The sequence below is a fragment of the Pteropus vampyrus genome, unplaced genomic scaffold (assembly GCF_000151845.1).
Source record: "Pteropus vampyrus isolate Shadow unplaced genomic scaffold, Pvam_2.0 Scaffold95, whole genome shotgun sequence".
Classification (NCBI taxonomy): domain Eukaryota; kingdom Metazoa; phylum Chordata; class Mammalia; order Chiroptera; family Pteropodidae; genus Pteropus; species Pteropus vampyrus.
This window is the reverse complement of record NW_011888876.1, coordinates 1,746,385-1,763,795: the sequence shown is the minus strand read 5'-3', so window position 1 is coordinate 1,763,795 and position 17,411 is coordinate 1,746,385. Positions and strand designations below refer to the sequence as shown.

Sequence of the window (17,411 nt, the reverse complement as noted above, 5' to 3'; positions counted from 1 at the left end):
TAGGCAGGGCATCCAAAGCCCTGCACCCCAGTAGTCACCCTGGGTGAACTCAGGTTCAACCTTCGGTTCAAGTCCAGCTCTGCCCCCTCTAGCTGTACCGCCTGGCACATGACTTACCTTTCCCCTGCACGCCTTTAGAAAATAAGGAGAATAACCTCATAGGGTGTTGTAAGGATTAAAAATGTTATTGACTTTTAATTTTCAGGGTATTTATTACATCACTTTATATAATAGTGAAAATAATAAGTAGCCATGATAGGTGCCTGGTGAAATAAAGGCACAGCCCTGCTAAAATGAATGCTGTAGGTCAATATGTGCTGACAGACGGGATGGGCAGGATACTTACAGGATGTTCACATGAAGAAGCACATTAAAGAACTGCATCTCTATAATTCCTTTGGAAAACAAAGATGTAAAAATGTGCATTCCTCTCCTGGGTATGTACCCTGGAGAAATTCTTACACCTGTATAAAACGAACGAAGCTGGATAACACTAAACTGGAAACAGCCCCATATATCAACGGGAGAATGGACTTTTTTTGCATGATGGCACATTCGCAGTGTGAAATATTAAATGGCAGGGGAAAATGAATGAGCTACGATTAAATGGATGAAACTTAGGGACATAAGGTATGAAAAAGACGAGTCTCGGAAGACAAATGAACTACACAATATATTATTAAGGTATACAGCAGGCAGTAGGCCACCTCTCAGAGCCAGGGACAGGAACTAGCTTTTGCCTATCAGGGTGATTAAAGTTTTCAAAGCTAAAGTCAAGAATACAGTTGTCTGTGGGTGAGGCAGGGATGTGGGAGAGGGGAAGAAACTAGTAAGGGTCTAATTTCTAGTAAGGATCTGGTCTTTAAGTGGGACATGGGTTCAAGGTGTACATTATATTATTACTTATAACTTACAAGTATGATGAATGCCATCATTTGTGTGTATAACAGTATTTAAAAAGAAAAATGAGAGAAAAAGGGAAAAATCAAAAATAAGGAGAGATACCATTAAGGTATCATAGTGTTAATAGTGGTTATTTCTGGAATGATGAGATTATGAGTTGCTTTTTCTTCTTTTGGCTTAACTGTATCTTCAAAAATTTAAGATTACAGTTATATAATGTTTTTATATTTAAAAGCTTATTTTTAATTCATCAAAAATGAACTGCGTATATAGCATGAGTCCTTTTTTTAAAAACTGCTATCAATGTGTTTGTAAATGCACATGGAAGGTGTCCGGAAGAATCCAGGAGTGACTACTGGAAACTACTCAGTAGTGTCCCCTGGAGAGCGGACATGGAGCAGGAGGGGTGGGTGCTACCTTCACTTTTGCATTATAAACTTCCAGGTTATTTGTATAGGACTAATTTGTTAAGTTAATACCACTTTGTTTTTAATTAAAGCAAAAGTTGGGGTTGGTTGGGGCAAGGCCGAGGGTGGATGAAAGGCTTCCTGCCTTTCTGGTGTGTACCTCCATCTGCTTCCTGAACTTCAGCCCATCCCCACCCTTGGCCCTCCTTGGCTGCCTGACAGGATAGCAAACCACAGAGCCGGGGCCAGGGCAGTCAGGCAGGAAGGCCGATGAACCCAACTGCTGGGGGCTCGGAAAAGGGGAGCTCCTTGCCCTAGGTCATCCGTGAGGTTGGAGGCTGCACCAGGGTAGGGCATCCTGTCCCCAGCCCTTCTCCCTACCTCAGGCCAATGACCTGTACAAATAAGAGGGTGTAACAGCCTAGTTCCTGGACCAAATCCGGACCCGGAGCTCCCCACTCAGGTCCGCCATGTCTTGGGGCCCTGGCTTGCCACAGGAGTCTCTGCTATAGGGCTGGCTTTCCTGAGCCCTGAGCAATAGAGTGAAAAAATAAATGAAGTCAATTCAGTCAAGTTGCTAAATTACTAAAATCAAGTTGAGGTATATGAGGAAATGATTCTATTCTTATTTCACTGGGAACTTAAATTTTTGAACTTTACAGTCCTGAATCGATGCCCAGATTGACATCAAACCTCTACGTAACACTCTGATTAACTAAGGAAAAGATGTTCAAGTATCCAGACCACCTGACATCCAGTATCTAGACCACCATCTAGAGGATTACAACGTGGCACCAATCCAGAGACCAAGAACGCAGGGCTGATTCTTCTTTAAAAGTACTTTCTACTATAAGAACCCTCAGCTTTTCCTTCTTGTTTAGAGCACTCTGGGTATTGCCTAATTGCCTTTCCAGTTTGCAAGCCCTAAAACCCTGGAATAAATCTTTATCATTTATTTCTAGCCGAAGCCTCCAGACTCTTTTTGAGTTTGTTCGACAGCCCCGAGAATGATAACAACCACTTCGGTAATAACGAGGATAAGAAAAACAAGTGTCACGTGCTTTCTCTTGTGATAGGCGCTTTGCAAACATACCTCACTGAAGCCTTAAAATAGCCTATGAGATGGGTACTACTGTTATCCCCACTTTCTAGAGGGAGAAATGAGGATCAAAGCGTACACACACGCGCACACACACACACACACACACACACACACACACACAGGCGCCCAAGCTGGGCTTCCCCCAGGCCCGTCTGCTGAATAATCACAGGCCTTTCTGCTCTGAAGCCCCAGGCCTGCCCACACTCACAGCAGGACTTTCACGGTTGGGTGGCTGTGGCCATTCCTAGTGCCACACACTGCCTGATCCTGCCTCACGGAGCCGCTCCCCCACGGTCTGGGGGAGATGGCCTCTGCTTCAGCCCTTCCCGCCCCAGGGTGGGGGTCCCAGGTGTGACCTCTCTTCTTGCACCTTAGCAATCTTTGCACTGTTAGGATTTTTCCCCTTCCACAGCGTTCTGGAAAGAGTCCTCAGAGACCTCCTCACCTGCCACCCCAGCTTTCAATTTACAAAGACTGAAAACAGGGCCCATAAAGGGGACACAACTTGCCCATGATACCGTACACTGGGCCCCGGCCAGGGCCAGGGTGGGAGCCAAGACTGGGGACTCTGGCCTTCTTCCCTCTGGATAGATAAGGAACCAGATGGATGGCCCTCTGAAGAGAGGCCAGTGAGGCTACTAGCAGGGGAGGGCTGCCAGCAGATGAGGGCCTGGACACAGCAGCTGCTCCGTTAAGCAAGTGCTCTCGAGACCTGGCCATGGGTCTGGAACCAGGGAGTACCTGGTTCTTCACAGACCGAGGCTGGAGCAGTCAGGCTGGCCCAGGTGACACTGGACACAGGTGTCTACCAGTACTCGGCAGAACCGATGTTCCCTTCCTCACCTGGCTAGATGAGGTTTGAGTGTGAGTTCCTGGCCTGGCCCCAAGCTCCTCGGAGTGGAAATGTCCCTGAAGATAGCTCCAGGCTGCAAGGCTCACCTGGCTTCCCCTGCGGCCTCAGGAAGAAGTGGGTGAGTCCCCAGCAGACCAGCTGAAGGGACAAAGGAGTCAGGGTGTAGACAAAGTCCCAAAATGGGGCTGCACGCCAAGGTGCCCCGACCCTGCCGCCACACTCCTGAGCTAAGAGTAGGCTCCTGCCCCCAACTCACCTTCTAGAAGCTGCAAGAACTGCAGTGGCGGAGATAGGGGTCCTCAGGGAGCTTTCAGCAGGTCTAGAACCAGTCACCAGACCAGGCAAATGCCATCTTCATCTGCCTGAAGGAAGTACCTGGTGGATGGCTCCTGCCAGGTCACCATCACTTGGGCCAATTCAGCAGTAAACACTCCCCACTCGGGGGCAGGGCCAGGACAGAAACGCCTCTGTTTATTGGGCCCAAAGGCTGGGCTGGCGTCTTCCAGGAGTTGAAGGAAGAGAAAGCAACCGCCTGGGAGGGGGTTGAGTTCAATTCCTATCACATCCAGTGGACTGGGCCTTGGAGTCCTAGGACGAGGCTGTGAGCACAGAGCTGATAGGGATGGGAGGTCTTCCTGCCCATCCATCACCACCAAAGAGGGTGGGGCTAGGTGAGCAAAGGCGACCCCATTGAAAATGATGGCTCCCACATATCAAGTGCCAGCCCTGGGGACAGGTACTTTATAGATGCCATCTCTCTAAATGCATATAATCCTGTGAAGTAGGGGTGATTTTAATCTTTTTTTTTTTTTTTTACAGATTAAACTTAGAGGCTCAGAGAGAGGCACTAATTTGCCAGGGTCCCATGGCAGGAAGTAGAACCAGAATGAGGCCTGGTCTGACTCCAGAGGCCTCCCTCTGCAACCAGAAGTTACCCCACCAGCCACTCACCTGCCAAGTTATATCCCACTCTTCTGCCTGACACCTGCTCAGAGACACTCGCCACTGCCAGGCCAGCAGCCGTGGTTCGGCTGTCAGCCTGCTCCCTCCCACCACGGAGCTTCCTGCCTCCCCCGGCTCACGGCTCACGGCTCTCCTCCCTCTTCACACACTTGCTGAGCTTCCTGAGCCTGCCTGGCATGGGGTAGGGGAGGCACAGCATAAAAGGCAGCGCCGTGGGCCAGATGCCAGGTCTCCAGTCTCTCTTGAGGACATCCAGAATCCTTGGCACGACCAGCTATAAAATTTGTGGGGTCTAGAGCAAAATGAAAATGTGCAACCCTTGTGGGGGGGGAAAAATAAAACTCCTCAAATTTCCAGGTAGCATCAAGAACATTAAGCTAGGCAAGCACAGGGCCCAGGGCAACTGCACAGGTCTCACGCCCATGAAGTGGCTGACTCCTGGAGCTGGACGCTAGAACCCAGCGCTCCATCCCAGCTGAGAGCCTGAGGTCCTGCGCCCTGGTCCTCCACTAATCAGTTTCCTGGTCTCCAGATGAAGGAAGGTGGGAGAGAGGAAGAGAGGGATGGTGAAGCCCTTGTGGGCTCTTTCCAGCCTCTTGGTTCAGGGCCCAGACGCTCAAGCTCAGCTCTCAGACCCGGGACTGCATCCTGGCTAAGCCCAGTGGCTTCGCCTCATCCGTAAAACAGGCTAAGACGAGCCCCTCCCAGGGCGGCTGCATGCCCTTGCCGTTTACTGATGGGCTGACTTTTTCCACTTTATAGGTGAGGCAACTGAAGCGCAGAAAAGGTGCGCCCCGGGCCCGCCCACCTCCTCCCATCCTCACTTTCTTGCAGTGTAACCAACTCGAGTTAATTGGGAATTTAACTGGCAACAGCCTTGGAATGTGACCTTGGACCAGGGAGGAGACGTGAAGTGGAGAGATTTTCTTCGCACCCAAGTGGTTTCCTCCCAGGCTCCGAACTCTCCTCCCAGTGCCCCTTGGGTGCAGGGTGGGGGTCCCATGGAGTCTCTGAGTTGGGGCACGTCCTGGGCCAAGTGGAGCTATGGGGCCAGACTCTCCGACCTGGGGGGGAAGGGGCAGGCTCTTAGGGAAGAAACGCACAGGCAGATTAGATGGCGAGAAGCCCAGCCAGTCGCGGGTCTGGGGAGAAGCCCCGGGGTTTGGCCTGCCCTCAACTCAACAGGTCATGCGACTGTGGTAGGGAGAGGAGCCCTAGTCCCCACAGCACACAAAGCCACACTGGAGACAGCCTTCCAGAAAACGCACGTTTACCCGTACATTTGAGGTGGTCCCGGCATCATAGTCCAAAGGTCCCTTCGCCCAGTGAACCCCAAGTTCCTGGGAAGTGTGGCACCAAAAGTGGGAGTGTAGAGAGGAAGGGCCAAGGCTGGTGCAAGGTCAAAGGTCACAAAGCTGGTGAGTGGAGGGCCATCAGCCCTGGGGGCAAAGGCCACTGGACAAACCCTGGAGGTGGGATGGACGCCGAAATGAAGATTCAGATGACTCGGGGGGCGAGGGGAAGGAGGAGGGGACAGAGGTCACCATGGCCCCCCTCTTCTTCCCTTCAGGTCTGGAGGCCTGAGATGGATCCAAGTGCCTCCAGGAGACTCTAGGTCCATCTGGCACGTGGTAGAGGCAGGAACCATAAATTAAATGTTTTTGGTGGAGTGTGAATGGAACGGAGGCCTGGGGAAGGCATTGCGGCTGGCTGGGCAACGGGGCTACTGTGCCCTCCAGGACGGGTGGGCAAACACGATGGGTCTCTTCTTGGCCCAGCGGGAGAACACGGCCTTCTCGGTGATGAAGCGGTGGGCGCTGCGGGGCGCCCGTTCATGTGCCAGGTACATCTGGCACTCGTCCAGCCGGCCCTTCTCGAAGTAGTGGTAAGGCACTGAGGGGTGGCTCTTCTCCCTGCAGAGTCGGGAACAGGGAAAGGCATGGGGCACCAGAACTCGCCCGCCTCTGACCAGAGCCTGCACCTACCTCAGCCGCCCTCCCCAGGGACTACGGGCCCATGGTGTCCCATGCCTGATCCCAGGGGAGGTCAAGAGAAACAGGGGAGGAGCACGGCAGCTTACGTGCGGATCCCAAAGGCCAGCGCTCGAGTCCCAGCTCTGTCCCTTGCAAGCTGGTTGACTCTAGGCCAGAGACGTACCCCGTAAACCTCAATAACCCATCTGTAAAATGGGAATCGTGATAGCCACCTTCCAGACTGAATCCATACGTCAAAAAGATGAAGTGCCTTGCTGGTGCTGGGCTCATGGGAGGGACCCCTCATGCCCCGTGGCACACACCCACCTACACACTGGCACAGGGCACGCCGGCAGCCTGGCCAGGTGCCACAGCAGAGGGCACACAGGCTCCTGCCATCTCGCCCACATGCTCAACAAACAAGTTCCAAAGTGAACAGAGGGAGAAAACATGGGGCCCATTCTGAACTTTTTAGTTACAATAATATGGAAATCTCATTTTAAAAGTAAAAACTTAGAGGTAATATGTCACTGACAATACAATCGGCCCCAACGCTGCAGTAAGTACTTCTGTAGATTACCCTCTCTAAACGTGTCCATAACCTTCTGAGGAAATGGAGCCTCGATAAAGTGTGTGACCAACCGCATGTCACAAAGAGTGGAGACTGGCACTGAGCCTGTCTTAGAGGCTGAGCCCCTTCCCTCGAGTGCCTGGCCTCAGCCACCCACCCAGAAGCCCACACACCCTGCACCCCACAGCGCCTAGATCCTCCGGCCTGAGGCGCACGGCCTCCCCAGCTCCCCTCCCGTCCTGCCAGGGCCTGGCCGGCCTGACCTGCAGTAGTTGTCGCTGACCATTCCATAGACGACAATCTCCTCGCAAAGCTCCAGGGCAAGGATCATGGTGAACCAGCCGGTGCTGAGAAAGGACCCTGACTGCCTCCTGGAAGGGAGGGGAAACACAGTCAGCCTGTCGCGTCCCCCACTCAACTCAGGGCAAGGGGCGGTGTGGAGGCACTGGCCTCAGCTCTAGCAAGGCACAGCACGGTTACCCTTCCAGCTGAAGGCCACTCACCTTAACCCCTACAGAAGGGGCTCTGGAGGAGGCTAGGGAGCGGGCAGAGCCAGCACAAGGCCAGCAACAGGCCAGAGAGATGGAGCTGGACACAAACCTAGGTCTGTTCAATTCTTCGCCAGCCATGCACGGCTTGAGCAAACCTTTGGACAACGGTGCAGAGGCCCTGGCCACATCCTCTCTGCATCTAACGGACCACGCTTAGTTAGGGAGGTAGCGGGAGGCAGCAGGACACGGCGGTTGAAAGTGAGAAAGGGGGTTGTCTGCAGTCAAACTGTCTTTAGTTCAAACCCTGCACCTGCTCTGAGGTATCAGATTTGCTCACGAACCTCTCTGAGCCTCAGTGACCCGACTGTGAAATGCGGATAATTATAAGTGGTTATAAGGAGGGAACACTGTTAGCCCAGCAGCACCCCCATGACTCCGCACCTAACTCAGAACAAGGGGCCGTGTGGCCACCCCAGGCCTCCACTCTCTCAAGGTTCCAGCACTGGTCACTCTCTCAGCTCAGGGCCACTCGCCTCCACCTCTACAGAGGCATTAATGAGGTGGTCCATTCACTCAAACTGAGCACTTCCCAGGCCCTGTCCTGGCCAGGAACCGCCATACCCGACGCTAACATTCTCAAAAGAGGAAGCTGCTGGAAGAGAACAGCTGAGAACACAAGGTAACGAAGAAGTGAGTATGAAGAACATCAGGTGGGAGCGGATCATCAGATGGGGCAGAGAGGGAGGGCTTCTCTGAGGAGGTGACATTCCACCGAGGCCTGAATGGCAGGAAGGGGTCAGACACGGAGAGATCTGGAGGAAGAATATTCTAGGTGGAGGGAATGACATATGCAAAGGCATGCAGGTGAGAACCAGTGTGGATGTCTGAGGAAGCGAGTATGGCTGCAGGAGGGTGAATGAAGGGAGACGAGGTCACGGAGGCAAGCAGGGGCCAGATTATACAAGGCTTGAAGGCCAGGGGAGGGAAGGACATGGAGTCTGTACTTTATTCTCCACGTGAAGTAAAGCTGCCGTGGAAGTGAAGCCAGGTGACTGATGGGTTGACTTCACTGGGACAGCTGGAGCTCAGACTGCAGGGGGCAAGGGTGGCAGCGGGGACACTAACAAGGGGGTTGCTGCAAGGCCAGGGGAGGATGGCGGCACCTGCGGGCATGGAAGGAGATTCGAGGGCCCGTCGTATGTGGCAGATGATGGAATGAGGAGAGTTGGGGGCAAAGCCCAAGTTTTGGGCTGGAAAACTGGAGGCTGGCAGCTGTAGTTCCTGAGCTGGGGAGGTGGGGGAGAAGCCAGCGTGCGAGGAGGAGGCCGGGATACAGTGAGATTTTGAATGCAGAGTCGCGACCCAGTGCCTAGCGCATGAAGAGGGCTGTTAGTACTGTAACTGTTCCTTTTATATTCTGGGACTCCAGAGACTGATTCAGATCTCAGAGCATCCCCTCCACAGGGAAGGGCTCCCCAACACCACCCCACGCTATCAGTGCTTGCAAGGCCTAACGCCCCTCACCACTATTTGGGATCCTTGATCTATGCAATAATCTGATCAGTGACAGTCCCTTTGATTCCCGCTCCTCATTAGAGAGCAGGACCACACCTGCCTCCATCACTGCTGACCCCCCAGAGCCTCATGGAGCAAACCCCTGATGGACAATAAGCTCCTGGAGAAGGTAGGCCCCCAACCACCAGGGAGAACCCAGCAGGCAGGCCCCAGCTCACCGGTTTTTGCCGGTCTCGTCCTGGAAGACCTGGTCGCAGTAGGCCATCATGCGCTCGGTGAAGGTGTACACCTGCAGGCCCGGGTACACCTTGGTGAGCTGCAGCAGCGTGCGGTAGGTGCGGCCGCCGAGCGCCCGGTCCATGTGCTTCCCCTGGCCCCACACCACGTACAGGGTGTCTCGGGCCTGCTGGAAATAGTGTGAGTAGTTGCGTAGCAGCAGAGGCACAGTCGTGTGTGAGATGACACGCAGGGTGCTGCGCTGGCCCACGTCCGCTTCGAAGCCCACGGTGGGCGCCTGATTCATGCGCAGGACACACTCAGCACCGTCGATCTGGGGGCCGAGGCCCGAACCCAGCATCTGGCCAGAGCTGGACACCACAGCACAGCTGCGGCATGACTCGTGAACCAGCGGCTGCGGTGGGGGAAGCAGAGAAAGAGAAAGGTGTGAACACGCGGCTGCCGTGCCCTGCCCCTCCCCCCAGGAACGCTCGCTGACCCTGCTTGAGTCCTGGATCAGCTCCAAGTACTTTATGAACCCATTTTACAGATGAGGAAACGGGCTGGGGCAGGCGGAGTGACTTTCTCAAGGTCATACCAACAGCAAGTGGCAGAGCTAAGACTTGACATTCAGAGCTCCACGCTACATCATCAGCTGTGTTCATGGCCCTTACCCCTACTGCTGAGCCCTCACAAGCCCTTCGTCATAGGTTCCTTATTAGGGTTCAATGAGCAAATATTTATAAAGCAGTGACAGCATTGCCTGGCACAGGCTAGGCGTTGTATATGTGTAAAGTAAACATGAACCTCACAGCTTTGAAATCACTACCTCTTCTGCCCAAGCCTCACTCATGCTGTGTCCAGCTTAGAAAAATAAAAGCAGTCTTTAGTGCCCACAACAATGTTGAGAAACTGTTTCTGAGCCTGATCCTGGGTCTGCCCTTTCCTAGCTGCGTAGACTCAGGCAACTCACTTTGTAAATTGGGGCTAAAAATAGCATCTACTTGATCAAGTTGTGAGGATTCAACTTAAAATGCCTGGAGAGTGATCCGCACAGACCAAGGCACAGTGGGGGCCCAACCCCCACTCATTAACCCCTAAGAGGTGGAAGCTGAGGCAACAACCCTGACGAAGGACTTGCTCCCCACCCCAGGCCTCTGTGCCCTCCTGGGGGAAGGTGCATTTATGGAGGCCTGGAAAGGCAGTGGGAATATTAATTCCAGTTAATACCAGACACACTGTCATGCCCCACTCAGGGGCATTTCATAACTAATATCACACTGATTTAAGGACTCAGAGGACCAATAAAAGAGACTTCCTTCTCCTGCCCTCAGTTTGAGCCTGTCCTGACATCTGGGGTCTGCTCAGATCCAAGGCCACCATCAGCCCCAAGAAGTGTTCTGCTTGTCCTATAATCTTTAAAACAGTTAATCAATCTCTAATTTATAAAAATCAGCCCTTTCGACATTCAAGACTTGGATTTCACGCTTCTCTTAACAAACCCAGCGGGTCTGGCCAGCCTGAGCCCACGTCCCCATGAGCTCTCAGTGTCTGAAATGAACACGGGCCACCGCTATAGAAGAAGGGACAGCGTCCACCCAGCTTGCACCATCGTTTGCCTCACCTGCTCCAACCTCTACAGCACTTGAGTTCGGGTTCTCTTCACTATTGTTTCTGCATCCTGATCAAATATTTACACAGTACCTGTCCTGAACACTGTCCGTGAATCCGCCAGTCCAACCTACACAAAAGCCCTACAGAGGTAGGAACTACAACGACCACCTTTTACAGGTGAGGAGGTAACTTAGAGGGACAAAGAAATAGGTCTTCTGCAAGCCAGGGTCCCTGAGTACACCCCGCTCCGAAAAACACCCAGAGAGCCATCCAACTCAGAACTGGGAGCTTCCTGCACCGTGTCCATGCGGATGCCTTTGAGTAACCTACCACGCAGGGCCACTGAAATCAGGGTGAGGGATATAAAGTGCTCCAAAACTCGCCTGGCAGAGCTGACATGGGCTGTGGGCACCGTGCAGCAGGAATGCAGCTGCCTCGTCACCCCAGGGCTCCAGCATCGCTGTCTCCCCATGACAGGGAGAGCTCAGGGTCAACATGACTTTTATCCCTGTTATCTCTCTCAGCAGCAACCAGCACAAGGCAAGAGATAGTCAAGGGACCAAATATACACTTGTTGAACGGATGGATTGTGTGCGTCAACAGATAAAGATGCACACAATATGCCTACCACCATCTGGGATGACATCTGTCTTCCTCATTGGAGTGGGAGCTCCAGGAGGCCAGCTACCCTGCCCGACTCACCTTTTTTACCTCCCAGCACCTAGGTGATAGCGGCCACGCAATATTTGTTAAAAAAAAAAATATTTCCTCTTACAACTCGGGGCTCAAAGAGTGAAGTGACTGTTCAATGTCACACAGCTGGTGAGCAGAGGAGCCCGGACTGAGGTCCAGGCTGACCTGGCATGAGCCCAGTTCTCACTACTCCTCAGAGAGTTTGGGGAGGGTACCCTGACAGCCTGGGCCTGCCCTCAACATGCTGCCTGGCTGACTCACCTTCCCATCTGGCACGCTGCTGTAACCACTAAAGTGCAGGGGCCCTGGCACGGTGGGCCTGGAGTTGGATGAGAGGTGGGGGTCTAGGCAGGCCAAGCAGAAGGGCAGGCAGCCCCAGCAGCACAGCAGGATGTAGACAGTAGAGAAGCCCACGGAGCACAGAATGACGAGCAGGAGCCGACTCTGGGGAAGACAGTGGCCATGAGATGAGGGTGGGGGATCCCTGAGGCTCCTAGAAACTTCTATAGGGGGGCTGCACCCCAGCCTCACGGGTCCAAACTCCAGCTCAGTAGCTCCTAGAACATGAGCAGAATCAAAGTCTCTGTTAACCGGGCCTTGTTCTGGACTGCCAATCTCAGGATACGAGAGGCCCTGGAGATAAGCCCTCCTATTATCCCCTTATTGTAGGTAAGAAAACCAATTTGGGGAGAAGTGTATAACTCAAGGCCACACAGCAAGAACACAGCAGGGTGAGGCCCCCAGTCCAGGCTGTAGCACCCATGCTCTTAACCAGAAGCCCAGTGCACTGAGAGATACTGGGTGGGTCTCTCCGCCTCTCTGGGCCTGTTCCCTCCTCTACGGAATAGGGACCTGAAGTGTGGACTTACTGTGAGGATAGTGGTGAAGGTGCTCTGTGTACTGTAAAGTGCTGTGCACATGAGGACAGGAGAGAGCCCATCAGAAGGGCAACCAGCCCCCTTCAGACTCTGGACTGAAGAGGCTGCCAATATGACCGCCCCTCCCCGCCTCAGCTGACTCAGTGGCAGCCGCCGGGCTGATGACCACGATCCCGGTCAGCAGTCTAGGTGAGTAAAAAGAACAGTAGCAGCAGATGTGAGGGGAGTGTCATTCAAGAAATGGTTTCAATAACTGAAAGCTGCTGTCCAGAGACTCCAGAAGCCAGGTGCCAAAGGCCATTTGAACCAGGAAGCCCTGCTGGCCCACTGGCCCTGCTGGCAGACTTTGTGAATGTCTTCACCAAGCTTTCAAGGAGGGGCCGCCTAGTTTGGTGGGGCTCATGACCCGGGGCTGCCATCATGTGCTGGGCCCCCCTGGTCACCACTTGTGTGTCTCTGGGCTCTCATTTTTGCCTCAGCAACAACCAATCAGAAACCACCTAGCATCTGCCTGGTGCTCTTTGAAAACCAGAGATGGAAAAGCAGCCCCCGCCGTTCCCCCAGGCATATCTTGCCAGAGGCCAACTCTCTTCTGCCACAAACCACATCAGCTTCTAAAAATAGGTCTCCTTTGTGTGGCCAGCTGTGTGGGGGAAAGAAGTGCCGAGAGGCCTCAGGCTCTGCTTGGCACCTGGTGCCCTGAGCATGAGGGACCCAGAGACCTCGATTCAGGATGGTTGACTCTGCCAAGATCCAGGGCTCTCTCCCACAACCAGGGGCTCCTGAATAAGTTCAAGAGCAACTAAACAACTTTCACACCATGGCCCACTCCCAGGCAAAGTGCCTCACCTGAGTGACCTCAGTGAAGCTCGTGAAAGGGAGGACTGTTATTTCTAAGGCAGTAAAACCGGGGAAGGAACACTACCTGTCTGGGGCCCCACGACCTGCCAGATCCGAGCTGGACTGTGAGGCCAGTCCAGTCTGCCCATCTCAGATCAGAAACAGTGGTGTCAGAAGTGACAGTCGGTCCCAGGGTAGGCAAGGCTACTGAGGCTGCTATGCCGGAAGTCACCTCCAAGTCCCCTGCGAGTCTTCCTTTTTCCCACTTACCGGAGCCTTCATTCTGTCGCTGCAGCTCAGCAGCAGGGCGGCTGCTGTCTCCAGGGCTCAGGCTGGGACAGGCTGGGAGCCAGGCACCTGTCAAGACCCAGAAACTCAGAGCCCGGTCCTAGGCCTGAGAGGAAACTCCCCGGGGAAACTGAGGCAGCAGAGGGTACAGGTCGGGTCAAAGCAGATGGCTTCTGAAAATTAAATACCTCAACGTCCCTAAACACCAGGCTTCACTGTCCCCATCCTTAAGGAGCTGGAATCGGCCACCTATGGGAACCCTCCAGCCAACCCAAACCCCATTGTGCAGATGAGGAAGGAGAGGCAGACAGGGGGAGCTCTGGCTCAAGGTCATCATAGAGTCTGGGTGAGAGTGAACCAGGAGCCAGGAGCTCCACTCCCTCCCAACCTCCTGCCTCACTACCCGCGGGCCAGGGAGAGGCCTGGGGCGAGACAGGAGGAGGATTTCCGCCCCCCGCGCGGTTTCCACCTCCCCCGCCCCCAGGAGGGCGCTAACCGGGTGGGCAGGTTGGGGCACGCCAGCTGCTCTCGATCCGCTGCCCGGAGCTCCATGGCCCGAGGGCCGGGTGAGCGGGACTGGAAGCGGGAGCTCCGAGTTAGAGGCGGCGCCAGAGCCGCAGCTTCTGGAGCATGGAAGCCGAATGTGCGCTGCCGGCGGCGGGGGCGGGGTCTGCCGGGACCGGCGTGGGGGGGCGCGCAGGCTCGGGGCGGGGCCTGCGCGGCGGGGGCGGGGCCTAAGAGCGCGACTGCGGGCGGGGGGCGAGCCTCAGAAGCCCGGGGGGGAGTGTGGGCTGGGCCCCGGAGGACCCGACTTCAAGTTGGTTTTTCCGTCTTACGGCTTTTCTCCTGAATTCCTGTCCTGAGTGTGGGGGGGAGTGGGGGAGGGCAGGTGGGGGGGGCAGGTGAGGGGAAGGGGCCCACAGAGAAAAGACCTAGATGGTGTCGCAGCTGCTGAACTGTAGTTGCCTGGCGGTCCAGACTTGAGTTTCTCCATTTTTGAAACTGGGGGATGGGTAGGAAAATTAAACAGGGGCTTGGGCTCACGCCGCCCTGGGTTTCAAGCCGGTAAGGTTACCAGATTTAGCAAGTAAAATACAGGACACCCAGTTTCTTTGGCATTTCAGATAAACAACGAATAATTCGATTAAAAATCTGAAATGCCAGGGGAAACCAGGCATCCTGTATTTTCTGGACTGCCCTACCTGGACTGCCTCTGTTGTCGTGACCTTTTCCTGAGCCGCAGTTCTTCTCTGTGAGGTGGGGATGATGACAGCACCCACCTGCGAGTGAGATGTTCCCAGGGCAGCTTGTGGCAGAGTCAGAATTCAAATCCTGGGCGGTCTCACTCCAGGGTTCTGACCACCTACCTTCATCTCCCAAATGCCTCCTTCCCAAAGTGTCCTCCTTAGCTCAGTAGATGGCCCCTGCGGGTGCTGAACTGTGTCCCCTTTGAAGGTTCAGATGGAGTCCCTTGGAAACTTCAAAGTTAGGGCCTTCAGGGATCAGAAAGGACCAAAAGAGTAGATACGGGCAATAGGCAGGGGTGGGCCTACTGGGACGTGGAGTGCATACTTCCCGTTTAAAGTGGTTTTTCATAAAATGCTTTATCTTACCACCCTTGCTACACCCACTTCACCCTGCAGGGCCTAAGCCTGGGAATCGGCCCGAGCTCCTGCTCTGACCCCGAGCTCTGACCCCGTCTCAAACTCCAGGTTCCTTTCTTTCCTCAGAGGCCCAGGGTATCCATGTTGGGATTCTGCACACAGCTCAGCAACTTTCCAAGATTCCCCTGCTCTGGGTGCAAAGCTAAGTCCCCTAAGCTGGGGATCTGGGCTTCCGAGCCTCTCTCCATCCTGCTGGGTGGGGAGGGACACTGCAAAGCAGCCCTGCCCCCAGGCTCCCTTTGAGCCCAAGCCCTTTTATCTCTCCCACCCCACCAGGGCACAGCTCAAGGGTAGTGGTCCAAGTTCAGACTCTCTCTGTGGCCCCTCATTCACACATGGCAAGGCACACAGTGAGTCCCCAAAGCCAGAGCCCTTCTGTCTACCCCGGGTCCTCATCTGTCAAGTTTCTCTCTGCATAGACCCAACCCCAAGGGGACAATAGTGGAAAGTTCCCTACGGATTCCTACATCACCCAGGATGGCTGGTGAAGTGACGATTCCTTCTCCAGAGAGGCAACTCCCTCTTCCCTAGGGCCGCATGGAGACAGGACCATTCCCAAATGTCTTGGGCTCCCAGAGCAGATGAGGATCATACACCCACAGTGGGACTGACACCAGGAAGTCCCGCAGCCTCATGTGAAGCTCTTCGATTTGGTTTTGGCAGAAGCCCACTCTCTTTATCCTGATCAAGGCCCTGCTCGGTCTGAACTCCTGCCTCCCTCTTAACCACCGTCCACCCACCTTGGCCACTTTTCTGACCCCCAATCACACTGAACTCATTCCCACCTCAGGACCTTTGCACTTACTATATCCTCCACCTGGACTGTTCTATTCACATGGCCAGCTCCTCCTTGTCATTCAGTTAAAATGTCACTGTCCAACACTTCTTCCTTCCTGTCCCACCTTGACTTATCTTTTTCAAGTACTTGTCACACTCTGAAATTACCCTATGTATTAACTGGTTTTCTTGCTTACGGCCCACCCACCCACTAGGCTCCAAGCTCCGTGTGGGCAGAATCAGGCCGATCATATCCTCGGAGCATTTCTATCAACTGCACAGTGCCTGGCACACACTAGGTGATGGATAACATCTGTCGAATGAGTGAGTTAGGAGAGCCAGGAGTCCTAGGCTCGGTGAGATCTTGGAGTCACTTCCCGGTCCAGCCCCAGGCCCTGCCTCAGCCCATTGCCAGGGACCCAAAGAGAGTGAGGGGCTGAGCCGCTCTTTCCTGTGGCTCTGACTCAGTCCGGTCAGATCCAGACACCAGGGCAATGTGGGGCCGAACGCATTTCCTGCCGCGCTGCCCTTCCACCGCTCAGTTTCCACGAACCCCGCCCCCACCCACAGGGCGGGCGATGAGCTGAACACACTCTCATCTTCCTTATGAGCCGGAACAAGAAATTCTCCACGGCTTGTGTCAGCTCAAAGAGGTTGAGTAATCACCTAAGGGCACCCGAGCAGCTAGCAGTGATGTCAGTCACATTCTCTGTATCTCCAGAAACCCACACTCCAGCCCCACAGCTTTTCCATTTCCTCTTTCTTTCCCGCAGACCACTTTGCTTCCTCTACTCTGAAGACCGACGCAATGACAGCGTTTGGTATAGCTGAGTGGCTTTCCCGAGGCCCCGCGTCATCCAGTCTTCGGAGTTCGCTCTCGGCCCACATAGCCTCTCATCACCCTGTCCCCACCCACTCTCAACTCTGACCACAGTGAAATGTTTCTTTATGTCAAATGTCAGGCTCTGTCTCACCCCACCCTTTGCTGTGCTCTTGGCTTGGGACCCTCCCAGGGCTGCATCTGACTATTCTGGTCTCAGTTTAGAGGTTAGAGCCCCCACCTCCCCTATTAATTAGGTGGGACCCCTTCCCTGAGCTCCAGGCCCCACGCTCCTTCACGAGGCTTTGTCGCAACAGGTCGCTTTTGTCACCGCCCCTTCCACACACACTGGGAGTTCTGTAAAAGTGGGATCTGTGCATCTCGCTCCGCTTCCAGGTTCCCAAAGCCCAGCAGAGGACCTGTCATATAGCTCGATAAATATTTAATGAGTTAATGAGGTCCATTTTCATCCTTTCCATTTTACAAATTAGACCACTGAGGCACAGAGAGGTTTAGCACCTTGCTGCGGTCACACAGCCAAGCCCCAGAGCAGCTCTAGAGGAAAGGCCTACTTGGGCACGGTCAGCTTGGACAGACATCAGAGGCCAGGCTGGAGTTTCCTGGAGGAGGGAGAAGGAATGATCAGGAGCTATGCAAGCACTTTGGTTCTCTGCTCCCGCTGATGTCTGCTCCCGCCAGGGCCCTTGGTCTGACCCCCAACCCTTGCCCCATTTCTCAGATGAGAAAAGTGACTCTCAAAGGAGGGCAGAGCTAATTCAAGATCAATAGTGGACCTCAACATAGTGCATCCCAGAGCCACAGGCTCCCTATACCCCGTGTTCC

General features: G+C 54.2%; 1 protein-coding gene across 7 annotated transcripts; it reads right to left on the bottom strand.

The window, feature by feature from the left end:
- Nucleotides 1-5,481: 5,481 nt before the first annotated feature.
- Nucleotides 5,482-13,989, bottom strand: ST6GALNAC4 (ST6 N-acetylgalactosaminide alpha-2,6-sialyltransferase 4). Of its 7 annotated transcripts, XR_896102.2 has the most exons (7): nucleotides 13,804-13,987; nucleotides 13,290-13,376; nucleotides 11,563-11,745; nucleotides 8,997-9,409; nucleotides 8,427-8,632; nucleotides 7,036-7,143; nucleotides 5,482-6,141 (listed from the first exon to the last, which is right to left on the bottom strand). XR_896102.2 is itself a non-coding variant. In XM_011364234.2 (6 exons), exons 2-6 carry the CDS (start codon nucleotides 13,299-13,301, stop codon nucleotides 5,952-5,954), a joined length of 906 nt encoding a protein of 301 aa, XP_011362536.1. In that variant the 5' UTR covers nucleotides 13,302-13,376; nucleotides 13,804-13,979; the 3' UTR covers nucleotides 5,482-5,951. The 7 variants fall into 7 exon arrangements, 6 of the variants coding, with proteins under 6 accessions (XP_011362536.1, XP_023388794.1, XP_011362537.1 ...); XM_011364234.2 differs by lacking the exon at nucleotides 8,427-8,632 and having other exon boundaries at nucleotides 13,804-13,979; XM_023533026.1 differs by lacking the exon at nucleotides 8,427-8,632 and having other exon boundaries at nucleotides 11,563-11,858; nucleotides 13,804-13,894.
- Nucleotides 13,990-17,411: the final 3,422 nt, after the last annotated feature.

Excerpts from the sequence above, each read along its gene's own strand:
- ST6GALNAC4 (XM_011364234.2), bottom strand. Across the intron at positions 9,410-11,562 it reads GCAGCGTGCCAGATGGGAAG|CCGCTGGTTCACGAGTCATG; the intron begins GTGAGTCAGCCA and ends CCCCCACCGCAG. Across the intron at positions 7,144-8,996 it reads GACGAGACCGGCAAAAACCG|GAGGCAGTCAGGGTCCTTTC; the intron begins GTGAGCTGGGGC and ends CCTCCCTTCCAG.